This window comes from Myxocyprinus asiaticus, chromosome 44 (genome assembly GCF_019703515.2).
Source record: "Myxocyprinus asiaticus isolate MX2 ecotype Aquarium Trade chromosome 44, UBuf_Myxa_2, whole genome shotgun sequence".
Classification (NCBI taxonomy): Eukaryota; Metazoa; Chordata; class Actinopteri; order Cypriniformes; family Catostomidae; genus Myxocyprinus; species Myxocyprinus asiaticus.
Genome location: NC_059387.1, coordinates 9067613 through 9084237, shown reverse-complemented (window position 1 = coordinate 9084237; position 16625 = coordinate 9067613). Strand labels below are relative to the sequence as shown.

The 16625-nt window shown below is 37.4% G+C and overlaps 1 protein-coding gene across 11 annotated transcripts in view; it reads right to left on the bottom strand.

The window, feature by feature from the left end:
- LOC127434224 (cytoplasmic protein NCK1-like) overlaps positions 1-16625 on the bottom strand; it is a 73674-nt gene that overhangs the window by 13500 nt on the left and 43549 nt on the right. For 10 of the 11 annotated variants that reach the window (XR_007896001.1, XR_007896002.1, XM_051686785.1 and 7 more), the window contains one exon: positions 685-1403. Coding sequence is in view for 9 of the 11 variants with exons in the window: in XM_051686785.1 (XP_051542745.1) it covers positions 685-1403 (719 nt within the window). In the remaining 2 variants the exon portion in view is untranslated. Of the gene's footprint in view, positions 1-684; positions 1404-13351; positions 13505-16625 lie in introns of those variants that run through there. The other variant, XM_051686791.1, reaches the window with a different exon arrangement.

The window sequence follows — 16625 nt, the reverse complement described above, 5'->3', positions numbered from 1 at the left end:
GCGAATTCAAGCGTGGACCAATCAGAAGTTGCTTGGTTTGGCAGTAGGGCACAATTTATCGAAAAAATTATTAACATTACAGTTACAGCTGCCACAATTAACTAATTGTGGAAACTGATGATTACAGCATTCCACTCAAGTCTATTTCTGTTCAGTCAAAGTTTCTATTTACAACGTGCAGCAGTTGAGTATAACCAATCCCAGACATCTCCATTGAGCAATGAAACAGCAATGGTAAATCATAGATGCTTAAATTAGCCTATAGTCCGATTGGTAATGACAACCAATCCTAATGCGCAAATTTTAACAGTCCGATGCCTATTTACTTTGTTAAATTAAGACAGTTTACGCAACAGCACCAGCAACAGTATGTATGCATACTTCAATGGCCTTATGAACCGCATTCAGACACATTCCAGAACACAACGACAGATTAAATCGAGTAGCTAGAAGCTCTTGCTTTCACATCCGTAGGTATGTTTAACATGCGGTCTAGGTAGGCAGCTCACCAGGTTTTGGGAACAGAGCTATTGCATAAGCTTTTAAAAAGTTAAAAAAGAGAACTGACATTCACAGCCCAATCCACTAATAAATAACCCATTTCACAATCTTTACACTTTGACCTAGTATGGAGTAGGGGTTTCCCTCAAATGAGGAAAGAATCAGCATTTTGTCTTCACTTACTGAGGACTCGCTGTCTCGTATAAGAAAGTCTCCCTCTGTGCCCCTCTGGTTGAGTGCCACCTCTGCCTGATGACGTGTCACCTTCCCGTAGTACCACTGCTTGCCTGCAAAACGTCCGCTGGATGAAGGCTCAATGTAGTCACAGTCAGGTGTGGGCGGCCCGGCCATGCTAGCAGAGTTGTGTGATTCCTGCAGAACAGTGACGTAGTTCTTTGGCACGAGTCCCATCTGCCCGTCGGCTTTGCGACACTTCCACCACTCTGGATCGTTTTCTGGCTTCTCTACAACATCCATTACCTCCCCCTTCTCGAAATTAAGCTCTTCGTCGTTGCCTGAGCTGAACGGGTAGAGTGCCTGTACTGTGTGCAGGACTCGATTGCCATTTGTGCTATGAACATCTGCAGCTAATTTCTCTGACAGACCAGCAGAGTCATTGCTTGCCGATCCATCAGCATCCTCCATCACATAGTTGGACGGGAACCATCCCGAACGACTGTTGTAGCTCCCCCTCCACCAGCCATCACTACACTTCTCCATAACTATGACCCTCGTGCCCTTAACCAGCGACAACTCATCTTCCCGCTCGGCCGTGTAGCTGAATTTAACGAGGGCAGGAAGGTTCAGGTCGTATAGACGTTCACTGCTGTCCGGATTGAAGTCTGTGTCCGAGTTGGAGGCTGATTCACGCATGCCTGTTTTCCGTTTTACCTTGCCGATCCCTGCATACAGACAGAAGAAAGTACCATTAGGAGCTTCCCATGCAAGTAGTGTAGTTGTTGAATGACATTTATTTAAAGCAAATAAAATTCCTTGACGTTCTTCCACTTCTGTATGGTACTCTAAAGGTGCGTTCACACTGACAATGAATTGCAGCGACAATGCGACTGGAGATCATTCTTTTTCAATTAAAGTGCCAATTTTACATTAAATGAGCAACAGAGACAGTTGATGGTGCTAAGACTTCCAACGGGAGTGCAGATCACGTGAAGCTCACATGATCTGCCACCTTATAGATTTGGATAGTAGATGATCCTATTGGACTGCTCTTAAAAAAAAAAAAAAAAACACAAACTCTGTGACCTATAGAGTTTCAATCACTGTCAGTGTTAACACCCCTAACTAACGAAAAGAAACTAAGTGTCTGAAGCATGTCATTTGATATTTACACAATAACACTAATTTAAAAAAAAGTCCACCCTCATTTGCTATCACAACCTTTTTAACTGGGCTTATTGCAATTCTGGGATTGCCTTATCCAAAAATGATACATGGGACACTGCCCTAGAATTTGGCTAAAATAAGGTATCTTATTAGCTAGTATAATTTTGATACCTATCTTTTGGGACAGCATTCATGTCAGGAGTACGCCTATGATACATTGCAATCTAAGTAGGCAGCCCACTAGGTTTTGAAACAGCGACTGCATGAGCTTTTGCAAAGTGAAAAAAAAAAAGCATTTACTGCAAATCTGCAATGCCCACTTCAAAAATATCACATTTCACAATAATTACACTTCCTTAGAAATAAATTCTGCCTCATTTCCCCTGTTGAAAAAGCAGCTTAAACCAACCTTAAGCAGGGTTCACACTGTACAATTTTGGCCACTATTTTTCCACCAGACAAATTTCTGTGATCACAAAAAAGATTTCCCTTGTTGTAGAGCAAAATAGGCAGTATGACGTTCACCGCTGATAGATTTATGGCCTTTGCGATTAATCTTTTTTTGTTGCAGTCATGCAGTGTGACTGCTTTATGACACAGCCAGATGAGATAAAACACCCAATCAACACTGTCAAAGTCTTGGCTACAATGTATATCGTAGGGTCTGACATAATGTTGCACAGTGTGCAAAGGCTTTTACCCAAGATGGCTTAAGGTGGCATGCTAGTCTTATCTGGTTTAAGCTGGTCTACCAGCTCTACCAGATGTCAAGTGGACCGCTAAAACCAACAAACAGACCTGCCTGACCAATCTGGGAGACCAGATAAGACTAGCAAATCACCTTAGGCTGATTTAAGCTGTCATTTCAGCAGGCCTTGAAACATTATCACAACCAAAGAACTTTCTTCAGAATTCCATCGCACTCATTCCATGCTTGTCAAAATTATCTGTGAAACCAAAGAACATTGTGGTCTAATACAGGCACCAACAGGCAGGGCATGAGTGAAACGTGAACTTGTCCAAACACATGACACAATGCAGCGAAGCTTGTGTTTTCACACTGACAGGGTATAGTAGCTAACAGCTCCTGCCTGCTTGAGCAATGTGTCCTCTCTTAGTAAACGTGGGCGCCGGTCCAGTTCCAAAACCGCCCCAATCACAACTAACTAATCATGTCCTCACCACTTCTCACCACTCATAGATCATATGACAAGCCAAGTCATGTATTCTTGCCTCCCCTTCTTGATCATGTAGATGATAAATTTTTTTCTATGTGAACAAGCAAATGAGAACAGAATATTTCTGGGGGGTGGGATTGGGAGTGGGCTCTTTTGACTTGGGCCAGTAACAACCACCCACAACACTCAGTGACTTTTGCACCGGTGGACATCCAAAATGTACAATAAAAACTGTCTGGGAAGAATATGTATGTGTGTTGATTATTGTCTGAAAGTGTAAGTTAAGGGAACTGAAAATAAACATGCAAGTTAACTGTTTCAGCTTTCTAGAGCTGAGACCATGTAGACTCACTAATCCAATGACTTTGTGGGTGGATTACCTTCCCTGTCTCATGAAGCAACATCAGTCATGTCACGCAATATAACAATCAACACTGGTCTGTACATTGACACATCACAGATCAGTGGCTTTTTTTTAACAAGTAACCTGAAATCACCTTTTCAGGGTTCTTTGTTGCTCTAGAACATTGTACCCTACATTTAAGCCAACATTTGCATTCTTTCACACCTCTGAATTCCTTCTTTAAGAAAAGTCTTTTGAATTTTTAGACATGTCACACTCATAATGTTAAAAGGTTCACACACCCTTGGTTGACAGGCACCAACAGGTCCACAAATGGAGCACAAAATGATCCAGTTACTATTGCTCGTACATCTCACATTTGTTTCCTGCTCTCATTGACCATGCAAATGTCTCCAGCCCCGCAATTAGACAGAGGTTCTAGGGGCCAGAGGCAAATTTCTTGGGCTTGGGATTTCATATAGGCCTATTTGTTATGCAAAGCAGGCAGTTGAGGGCATCCGAAAGCTCAGAGTGAATTCCGCTGGTCTTCACCTTTGATAAACATTTCACTTGGAGCAGAAAGGGCTATTGGAAATGCTTAATGTTCTTGACCTATAAGCCACGAGTAAGCGTACAGTAAACTGGGTAACTTCCTTTTAGATTAGGTATGGGTGAATTCAGAACATTTCACTTGATTCTCGTTTGTCAGGTTTTGTTTTATTTGACTAACAAGTTTAAATCCGCATCTGGTTTTGCTTTTCATGTTGAATGATTCCTACATGTAGATACATAAAATGTAAAGGTAGAAAGATCCATAATGGATAAGGCAAAATTAACCTATGTCATTGATGGTTGATTAAAGAAAATACCATGGTAATAACACGTTCTTTGGACTTTTGGACATGCCGCTGAAAAACCTCAGGACTCGTTGCAGTAAAATATAACTTTAAACCCCTCTAGAACCATCAAACTAGACCAGCCTGAACAGTTAAAACCAGCTAAGACCAAACTAAGACCAGTAAACCACTTTAGCTGGTTTAAGATGTTTTTGTTTTTTTTGTACATTTTTCAGCAGGGATACCACGGTAATACCACACTATTCTTCTGGAGTACCATGCAAATACCATCAATTATGAATATGGTAGTAATTCAGTACCATGATTGGTGATTCTCACAAAACCTGTCAAGAAAATGTCCTGGTCTTAACATCAAAATCAATACAAAAACTAAATTGTATTTTGTATTTTTTTTTTTTTTTTAAAGTCTTCATTTAGGACCATCAAGATATATGTTCCATTGTGACATTTTCAGAACACTTAAGCAGAATTTACTCCCAATAATTATTATCGTCACACATCCAGACATTTTACTTTTACTATTCACATTGTTTTCAATAATTATTCTCATTACCATATTGGAGTAAAAACGATGCTGTTGAAATGTTTTTTTTTAATCAGTGAAAATTAAAAGGCAGTGCCAAGGGAGAACTGCTATGCTATATAAATACTTTGCAATTTAAAGAATCACATTGCAGTAATGAGAATTTCTTAATGACCATCTATTTGTGCATTACTGTAACAAAAATTGGGGGTTAAATTATTTGAACTGTTATTAAAATTATGAAGTCGCAATGTCAAATCTTTATGGCCCTGAAACTAGGCTTCACTTTGTACATGCAAAATAAAATGTCTTATTTATTTCTTCTGATTTTGGAGTTAAGTTGGACCAGGACATTTTCTTGATCAATTTTGTGAAAATCACCCTGGTATATAAATATGCACCATGCTATTACCATCTGATACCTCATTGTACCGCCACAGTGCTTTTTGTTTAGGTATGTGATGAGGAAGAGTGTTTATTCATCCTCTAAAGTTTTGATTAGGCCGTTACACACCTCACTGCCAAGTGGATATTCCTTCATGGTAACACTATTCACAAACACTCGCTAAACCTGCCAACATGGTCAATAGTCCTCTGGGTCAAATATTCCTCTGTAATCCTCCAGTCCAGCTCACTTGGCTGGAACTAACACGGACAGACAGGACAGAATCAATGGCAGTGTCCGTGACCCCACCACAAAACTCCCTGACTCCTTCCCTTCCAATGGAGGAGGATGCAGGGTGTGGTGATCATTCCAGTGCATTGTGGGACATGTTCATAGTTATACATTTTTCTTAATAATAGAATTACATCAGACAGCTTGGTCAGAACAATAGTGAAGTGGTAAATAATACATATCCTCGAAATAACTTTTCTGAGAATAGACATGAATTCCGTTTGTGAATCACAAAGGAGTTGGGTTGTCACTGTGAAAATGTAAGAAACTAGGGATGTGTGCTACAACTAATCTGACTGTCGTTTAAACGGAAGTTTTGTAACCGACTAGTCGACTAGTCTAAAGAGAAACCAACCTTCAGAAAACAGTAAAAAAAAAAAAAAAAAATTATGATCATTGAACATTAAATATAGAACATGACACACATTCACTGAATCAACATTAGCGAATATTTAAGACATATTTATTGAAAACAATTGAATGCATAGTGCAGGATCAATGGAACAACCCTAAAAGCCTGTTCTAAACGGAAATCACCAAGTAAGTTACTTAACATATTAAAACAGTCAGGACATTGCTGAAAATAATTAACAGGTAGACTAAGCCAAATCTATGAGAGAGAAAAAAATGCGCTGAAAAGTTGCGCGTATTTCACAACGCGCAGTCGTACATTAGCCATTGATCTAATATGACAGCTGTTCGGTAAAGAACGTTAACCATTAACAGTTACGATGTAAAAAAAAAGTAACTATAGGATAGAAAAAATAGGCCTGTGATGTAGCCTGCAATAAACCTAATGTATTCTAAACATGACGTGCACACAGAATAAAAGATAGTTTAACACGTTCAGCAGTCGGCACATCGTTGAAAATAGCCTTCTTAATCAGCAGATAAAAAAAAAAAAAAGGCATACCTAGTCTAAAACAGTCATTTTCTAGGATACATACTCAAAAGCATACATTAACCCGTTGACACGGTCTGGTGAAAGACGGGACTTGACTCACCTGAGGCGTCTATCCTGCGCTTGAAAAAGCCTGCTCAGCGGAAAAATAACGTACAAGCATGCACAGATGTAAAGAAGACTCAGATGTGAAAACATCCTTAGGGACTTTCAAACATTTGGAAAGCCGATTCCCGCACCACCAGTGTTTTCATTACTACTTTGCTGAGTTTGCTTGTCTAGCGAGAGGATATTTTCCTGCGCGCGCCGCGAGTGAGAGAGGGAAGAAGCACGCGCAGCCTGAGGTGAAATTAAACTCTGTATCTGCTCCAGATATCCTCTTTTTTTAAATAATATTTGTATTATTAATTCTATTTAAAATATGTAACATTAATATGACAGTAATTTAAGCGCAGCCTCTGTAAAAATATAATGCCAAACGTAAATGTGCAAAAATGATGATCAGTTTAATGGGGGGAAATATATGCTAGCAGCATCAGAACTGTTTATTCGACTAGTCTCGCACATCCCTATAAGAAACCAATGAAACCAATTTATTTCCAAGTAGCAAAGAGTAAAATATTGACTTACAAGCATCACTGTCAGAGTTACGAAATTAACTTATTTGCCAAATGCTGAATTTTATCAGCCCCTAAGATTTTCTGCCAGCCTATTTTATTTATTTAATTCAAGTTTAACAACACTGGCATCAAGAACAAACAGCATACAGTACAACAGCTTAAAAATCAACAGAACTGGACCCCTCCATTGGAGTCTTTCCTCTGAGGGCAACACAAGTCGACTTAAATTAGTCATTTCCTCTGGTCTGTTCATCCTATTATTCACTATATTTGTCCTGTACTCCATTCAATAACCACCTCCAGTCATGAAAAACAAAACTACAATTAGTTAAATTGATAAAGTGTATCAGATGGTAATACATTGGCTAAAAATGGTTTCAAAGTGAACCAACTGGACTCTGGAACTACTATGGTGACATGTCCAAAAATGCCATGGTACTTTAACCTCATTCGTGAGACCCCGCGTCCACATGCGTGGACATTACGTTTTGGCTTCGCTATAGGGTATAATGTTAAATGTTCTGAAACCAACTGATCTCAGTTCAGGAGACTGTAGGCTGTAATTAAAGTATTAAACTTTCAGCACACCGAGTCATCTGATAAAACAAGAAACCAGCTTAAGTTTTTACATTAAAACCTGTTTGAGTCAAGAGTAGAGACTCTAGTTTAATCCGATATGCCGTTTTAAAAATGCATTGATTTATAGCCAAACGGCATGGTGTTAAACACAATGTCAACAGGACAACAGGACTAACTGTCCATAAAAATCCTACATTCACTGTGCATTATCACACTGAGTATCAATGAACGTATCCAAAAGCTGGAAAAGGATCATCCTATAGCTTTATGTATATCTCAAATGAACTTTCTATAACTTGAAATCACTTAAAATTTCACAACTCACACCCACTGTTCACATATTTGGACATCAAGTTTTAGGAAAACTATTGTATTACTCTAGAATATATTTTTTGTTGTTGTTGTTGTTTGTTTATTAGGTGCTAATTACAAATCAAATGCGGAAATGGAAAATTCACAATGCAGTCATGCGGGGGTCTCATAAGGTTGTTGAACAACGCCTCTGAAAAAACATCTCTTTAAAAAGGGTGGATGGCTTACATGTAGTTGCCAGGAAATTTTGCAATTTGCACGCAAGACAAAGAGAAGGCAGAGTAAAGCGAATGTGCCAACTGAACATTTAACAATAAACTTACATTAGGTTCATCTGCAATACACCCCTGAGCATGTATGATGATGGAGAATGAGGAGGAGAACAGTGAAAAAAGACAAGAAAATAATTTCTACTTCTAATTTAATATGCTGATCTCAAAGCAGAGTGGAAAACGACACTTTCAACTCAAGAGAGCAGAGACATCAAAGACCTCTAGCAGCAGTGGCTGTAAACCACAGAGTGAAAAGACTGCCTCAATCTCACAGTCTGTGAGAAGGAACACTCGCTTGATGTACAAACAAAAACAATCTTATGGAGGATACCACAAAAATCATTTGAATGTCCCCAAACTTGCCATTAAACAGACAATTATTAGGCTTTCAGAAAAGACTTAACAGTACAATTACGAAACAGCAAAAATATTAAACAGTGATGCAGAAAATGATCAAACCATTGTTGACTAAAATACTCATGTTCATTATTTGCATGTATAACATTTAAAATCCATGACAACTTGACCTGACCTCATCTTATCCAGAGAATGCAGTTCAACCGTTTGGTTAAAATCTACCTTCATATGGTTGATCCTATATGGCTGAAAATCCCTCTTTTATTTTGAGCGCCTCGGACTCGACCAATGGCGTGCGTTGGGGGCGGGACTATCTATTTGTTTGATCAACGATCAGAAAGCTGTTATGAAAACAATGTTTATTTGAGCTATTCCGTTTGGTGGCGCAGAAATTACACACTTCAGCTTTAATGTATACCAGTGTGGTTTTACTGCATTCATTTGTTTATTCAACAGCTATTACAAAAATATGATGATATATTTATATAGAATAAAAATAAAATAAAAAATAAAAAAAAATCTAAAATCTAAATTTAAGAGGGTAATTCTCATGAAACTAAGCTTGAACTATTTTAGTGAGGATTTCAATACAAAAATAATTATGAAATTCTATTCTGAAACTTGAACAAAAGATATACATGCTCCATTGTGCACATAAAGAGTACAAATACCTTCATGTTTTATTTTAGATTTTTCTGAACTTTCTGGCAGGGACTAAATATGAATTCTTTTTTCTATTTCGGTTCATTCTGAGCAAAAACAGATTTTTTTTTGGTTCAAAAGTTTCGCAGCCTCCTTTCCAAAAGGTAACCGGTTAAGAGCAAAATAAAAGAATGGTTAATAATGTTCTTTTAAAATGACAGTACTCTGCGCTAAGGGTGGGTGAAATACCAATTACAGTGTCACCAGATCTCACAAGAGAAACAAGCAACCTGGTCTGGAAAAACAAGCAATTCAATCTTTTCCTGTGTGGTTGATTTATCGGCATAGAAATCATAACAAGCAGTTAATTAACAGTTAAGTATCATTTTAATTACAGATCTGCTTCTCAGTCAAAACCCGGCAGCATCAAATCTGTATTAATGCATCATATCTTACAATAATTCAGTGAAGACTTGAAAACAACTAAGAAAAGTACTTTATACCTCTAATAATGTTTATCTTGTATCTGGATTAACCGTGCATGTATATGTAGTAATTATACATACTGTAGTTTTCAAAAAGCTCTTCATCCACAACAGGCAGTTACGCAAAGAAATATGTGATGCAGCAGTTTCATTTTTTCGTTTCATTTTTTCAGGCAAAACTTTGGTGTAGTTGAAGAAAAAATTACTGTGATTTGGCCTTTGGTTTCATGAAATAGTTATTGCAACAAAATTCATCAGTTATAACTGGTTACCAGCATTTAAAAATAACGTTTTCACTCCAACTGAAAATCACTTTGTTCCCGTTTTCAGTTGCATTCTGCATAAAATTGTTCATTTTCGGATTTCGTTGTCGTTCATTTAACCGTTTTTAGTCCCTGCTTTCTGGTTAATTTCTCATTCCCACAAACCATCCAGCTTCAAAAATAGGACCATAAAATATAGAAACAAAATAATACAAAAAGTAAAGAATAACTGACGACAGACCATTGAATTTGGTTTGTGTGTTTCAGTAATGAGATAAATGCTTTATTTTTTTACAAATACAGTAGGTGGAATAATAATAAAAATTTTTTTTAGAGCCTCTATTAATTGTTGACATGAAGTTAAAATCCATTTAAATTATTTTACAAAAAAAAAGAAAATCAGCTTCTGAGATTTTTGGCCAGGGTTTTGTGTTGCAGAAATAAGAATTTTCCAAAAGTCTTCCCTTTTCATGTTTCAAAAGAAAAAGTGAAAATATTTTTTTTTTTTTTTTTTTTTTTAAATGATCTGAATGAAATCAGCATTTCGTAAGAATTACCCAAGAGGGTTTTGAACTAGTTTGAAAACAACATACAAACCACCAGCTATAAAAAAAAAAAAAACATGTTTTTATGTAATTGTACTTTTGACTAAAAACCTTACATTTACTAAGATATAGTCCTTGTGACAACATTATAGTAATGGACAGCTTAATTGTCTGAAAATAATGTAAAAATGTAAAAAATCTTAATGCTCTTAAAAATTAGCTCAATTTTCTTAAATAAGTAAATTAATTTATTATTTATTTTTCTTTCGTGGTTGAATATTTATGTGGTGAAATACATTTCTTGCCAATTTTTGTGGGATTTACCCATATGGTGTCTGGGACAGGTACTCTGACCGCATGTGTTGGTATAAATACACTCCGACACACATCTATGCTTGTTTGGCTAAAGCAGAGCTGTCGAGAGCTCTTCGGGGGAGCCAAATGGGGGTCAATGCCCATCCACATATGCAGCACCTTCAGCCTGCTGTGTCTTTGCCAGATCTAACACTCTTCTAAAAAGATCACTCATCACTTCCTGTCCTCATCTTGTGCACTAGAATTTGGATTACAGTTTATGCCTTTGTGTTTGCGCTGTTACTCTCACAAAGTGAAATACTGTGATGTTTTCCATCAGAGAGGAAGAATTGACAGGCTTTATTAAAAGTAAGTGGCATAGTGGGAAGTGGAGAAAAACAGACGGATGGGCTGACGCTGCAGTGAATCAACAATCCTGGTTTCCTCACTTCCTACTGCACAGGCTCCAGAGATCTGAGGAGAAATCTGTTTTAAATTAGACCACTTCCGCTCCAAGCCAAGGCAGAGTGAAAGGAAATAGAAAGGGTGAGTAGAGAGAGAGAGATGCAGAACGCTTATACCACTTCACATGACACGTTTCATTGTTAATTTTTGTTAAATATAATGGATTAAAGGAATAGTATTTTGACATTTAGGGTGGGCAACAGGCTCTCTTAGGCAACTGAAGAAAGTAATAATATATTTGTCCTGCAGCTCAACCCAGAGGAGATAAGAGCTTCAATCAACTCCAGCAGTAAAGATGACAATGCTCTCAGTGTTTCAGAGGAGAGCCGACGTCGCCCAACTGCGGCCCACTGACATGAGGAAACCCCCACAACAGCAGACCCTTAAAGGAAAAAGGACAAAACTCCCCATCATAATAGCACCAGAAAAGCAATATTTTAGTTTTCTTAAGTCAAACGATACTGAAATTATGGAATTATTTATTGATCATCTTGCCCTCCCTTGAAGCTTGTTTCTATTCAGAATTCAAAAGTGGCATTTCACGTTCGATTATATAGGTCACAACCCACCGAAGCTCACATCTAGCTGCATCGGCATCCAGAATAAAAAAAAAAAAATCAACAACGCATCAACAACATTGAAGCCAAAAATGTATTGATTCATAGTGCTGCAACTAATGGTTATTTTGATAATTGATTAATTTGTCGATTAGTTCTTCGATTAATCAGATTAAAACACTTTACAAAAAGTTCCATTCATTGACATTAGTTAATTAATTAGGTACCATGAACTAACAATGAACAATATATTTTTACAGCACTTATATAAATCTTTGTTAATAAAAATACAACTGGTAATTGTTAGTTCATAGTGTACTGACTAAAGTTAACATATACAGCTATTGATTTTAAAAATGTATATGGTGAAATTAAATGTATAAATATTTACAATAAAAGTATTGTTCATAGTTAGGTCCTCTTAACTAATGTAGTTAATGTTTAAAAAAATAAAAAAGTCATATTTATTTGTATTTACCGCAAGCGAGTCTCCGTTAAACTTCAAACTGTTCTGCGAAATGAAAATGTTCATTTTAGACATTTTTCAAATTAGTTATCAAGTAAACAATTTTTTTTATTAAATGTAAAGTGGTGTCAAATAGCTTCTCTGTGCGTGGCGCACATACTCAGCAAATCGATGATGAAATTAGTTGTTGATTATTTTCATTATTGTTTATTAAAATGTTATCGATTATTTGCGGCATCCATTTGAATTCTAGATGCGAACAAAGGCTAGATGCAAGCTTCAGTTTTGGATAAAATCTTGTTCTGTTCCTCACACAATTCTAATGTACGGCTTAAAACGTGGAATATAGAGCACAAATCGCATGAACTACTTTTTTTTTTTTTTGAGCTTGACATCCATGGTCTCTATGAGCAGTCATTGCAAAAAGCTGTGCAAATATTCTTATGATTTTTACTTTAATTTTCCACATAATAAAGCAAGTCACACGGGTTTGTAATAACATGAGCGTGCGTTACTGTTAACTGTGACAGAATGTTTCTTTTTGGGTGAACTATTCTTTTACCTCTGAAAGTACAGAAACACAACAACTTCCTAGTACGGGAAGAAACTGTAGGCTTCCAAAATCAAACTTGATTAAATCCGCATTGTGCTGGGCAAGAAAATTCCAGTAGAGTGTAACAGGAGAGTATGTGTGCACAAGCAAGTGTTGAAGTTCTTGCACTGTGTTGATTTCAGTGTGTGTGTGTGTGTGTGTGTGTGTGTGTGTGTGTGTGTGTGGTGCAATTACAGGCTTTGCAGAGTCCTGCCCGCCCAGCTGCTCCACTAACAGAGACAGAGAGAAAAAAAGAGGAGACATTTCCAAGCCAACTTGTCTATTCATTTATATTTGGTTTCCAAACAAATCAAGAAAAATGGAAGTGTGTCCAAACAGCAGAGACTTCGAAAAAACAAGGAAAGACGTGTGTGTGTGTGTGTGTGTGTGTGTGGGGGTGGGGGTTAGTGACAAATTCCCACCCAGCTCAGATGGGAGAAAAGCCGTTCAAAGTCTATAATCCCACAACTGAGAACTTTAAGATGCAAACTCTAGCAAAAATTTCAGAATGAAGACAACTTTCTACACTTACAATACAATAATGAGAAAGAAATGGAAAGAAAAAGTGCCAAAACTCACGGAAGATTTGTTTGAATAGGTTAGACATATCCATTTTGGGCTATCTCGGCGAGTCGGCACTTCCCTCTGCAGCTGTGCAGTTATTCCATGTGAAACACCCACCAGCGAGTGAACTTTTCCCTGCCTGGTCCACACTCAAACTGCCTGACCATGTGACCAGTGTAAGCCAATCACAGTCAATCCCTACAGTACTCTGACTAGTCTGTCCCCCTCAAAACACACAGTTTACTCATGGCGCCTATGGTGACATAGTACATAAGCATGACTGCCAATATCTGCTTTGATCCATTTTTTTTTTTTTTTTAACTGACTCCAAGGTTTCATATTCACTGACAACAGCATGTTTGCAAAGAAATGTACAGATAACATGCACACGCCTGTTCACGCAAATAAAATTAAAAAATACATAAATAAATAAATAACTTGGAAATGTACCATAGTAGTACAATGGTATCATTCAAGCAACTTGTAAATACCATGGTACAGAAATATCTCAATATACCATGTTAAAGTGTGAATTTAGTGATAAAATTGGTTTTATCAGAACTCACTCTATGTAAAAATGTCATAGCATTACCATCTGATCATGGTTCTGGTGACACCATACTTTTTCTAAGTGCGTTAACAGATGCTTCAATGTCAATGGCTTGTAGTCACCGGACCCCAAAAGTTAACCAGAGACAGAACTGCTACTACAGAAAAGTATTGGTACACGATTTCATGTGGAAAACAGAAACACAAACAACTCCTTCGAAAGCACAAATCTAAATTCTTGAGTAAAAAAAAAACTGATGTAGAAATTTCACACATTAGCTGTAAGCAGTACCAAATACCTGTAGATATCCCAAAAAGTTGTGTGTTTTTCAACCAAATGGTTTCTAGGGGTTCAAAAGGAGGACGATTTGGAGTGACATTGGTTATAGCTGAAGCCAGTTTAAAGGCAGACACTTCTAATCTCAGGTACTCTGTGTACTGTGGACAACTGTGCTGTCAGAAAGAGCATCTGGAGGTGAGGAGAAGATATATGCAAACACATACACCCAGAAGATACAAGTTACTTAGCAAGAGAAAGCTCAAAAAGACAGGCTGTGTGAAGTCATTTTCAAAAAAGCGATAGAGAGATCTATCTTTCATCAGCACAAAAGTTTCATTGTACACCATCAGACGCAAGCCACACTTCCTGTTCTTGTGTAACGAGAGCAGTGACCCAACCTCCAGTTTACTACAACAATAACAAATTCAGATTACACCGATTTAGATTAGAGAGCAAACATGCTGCTCACATGCATCTAACAGTCAAGAGCCTGTATTTCACACCACACATTTAACAGCAGAAACCTCTGGTTTAAGGCATTTAAAAGGAAGCTTGAAAAACCTGCTAAAAAAAAAAAGGTTTTCATTTTTAATTAAATCAGCATATATTAAGTTTAGTACAACAAATATTAACCATGATGCAGTGTTTCCCCTAGGATTTATTTTCAGCAGCGCTGTTGTGCGAGCATCCACAAGCCCCTACATCAGGGTTTATTTGTGCCCTCTAAGGTCCCTTTGAAAATGTGGCACCAGCACCTGCTTTGGTAGCACCCATGCAAATAATATTACATGTTATGTGCATTGAAATGCACATTTGACAGTACAGCATTGATTTTGAGGTTGGGATGCAGATGAAAATTATGATATTAACAACAGTAACATCTGTGAAAAAAAAAAATGAACACCTAATTTTTATACGGCTAAATTGAAATATTCTGACAGTGTGAATAAGTTGGGTCTTCTTTACAGATTCCTTTCATCAGGCTCCTACTAATTAAACTACAGCTATGTCTTGGAATTTCTGAAGGCAAATAAACCAACTTACATTTTCCTACAATCAGAGAGCATTACAAGAGTACAGATTTTACACAGATGGAAAACTGATAGCTTGGTCCATAATTATGGAAATGCACCATAGTTCTTCCATAGAATCCATAGTTTTAACAATGATATTTGTAATAGTTCATGGTAACCATAGGAAAAACCATGCATGGCTCCTCACTACCATGGTTAGTAACTATGGTTTCTATATAAAGAACTATGGCATTTTTGTAATGGAAATACAGCAGTCTAAATGCATTTAGAAAGTTTTTCTGGCACAACTACCATATAGTACAGTTAGTGTTACTGCAGTAAATCCATGGTACATTTTTGTAAGTGTGTGACGATCAGCCAAATCAGCCGAGTTACACACAAACAAGATGGGGAACTGATCTTAACTGAATGAGTGTGTGTGCGCAAAAAAGTGAGCCAAACCAAGGGACTAAACTAAACCACAGTGTATTTACAACATAAATTATTTACACACAGAACAGTATAAACATACAATATATACACAATGAAATACTCTCAGTCCAAGCAAATGAATAGTCTTTTAGAATCTTCGGTGCTATCCGTAGAGATTATCCAATTAGTACCCAGTGTGTCTACCTGTGCATGTACAGTCTATGTGCCCTTGAGGATAAAGTACATCTGTGAAACAATAATCCACATGAAAGGTGTACTCCACAATCAAGGCAGTCTCCAAAGTTCACTGAACAAACAACAGGCCTCTTTTCAGTGCCATGCTGGCTCCCTATATACCTGATGGTAACTACATCCTACTTCCTGTCAGGTGACAGAAGTTCTAACATTTCTTAAAAACATAGCATACATTTCTTTAGGGAGTTCAAGGGACAAAGGGAAACATGTACACCATAATATATACACTTTGTACAGTACATATATTTGTCAAATGTACAAGTGTTAAAGTTATTACACGTCTCATATGTGGCATTGCTACATATACCCCCTTCCACCAGCTCTCTGATAACTCTACACGCTGATGTGTTCACTGATTTTGATTGACTGAACAATGTAAACAAAATTAGCTGATGGCCTCAAGGTAGGTGGAACTCTAGGTCACACCTACCAATGACACTGATCATTGGCAGTAAGAAGGTGTTTAGCAGCCGGTCAGAATTCTTCCTAAAAGTTCGCCCCGTGAGCTGTTATGATCCACCGAAACGAAGGCAAAAACATGTTCTTTTTGGCCTGATTTTGTTCTAAATGATGACACATCCATTCATTCTTCCATTTCGTAGGAAGTATATTGAAGCCTTAATACTCCAGTGGCTGGATTTAACCACTGGATTACAAAAGCCTTGATATATTTCCTAAAAAATGGAAGCAGCGATAGTAAATGCTGCCTTTATATCCTTTTTGGACCTTCTGATTTCTGGTCACAATTCACTTGCGTTGT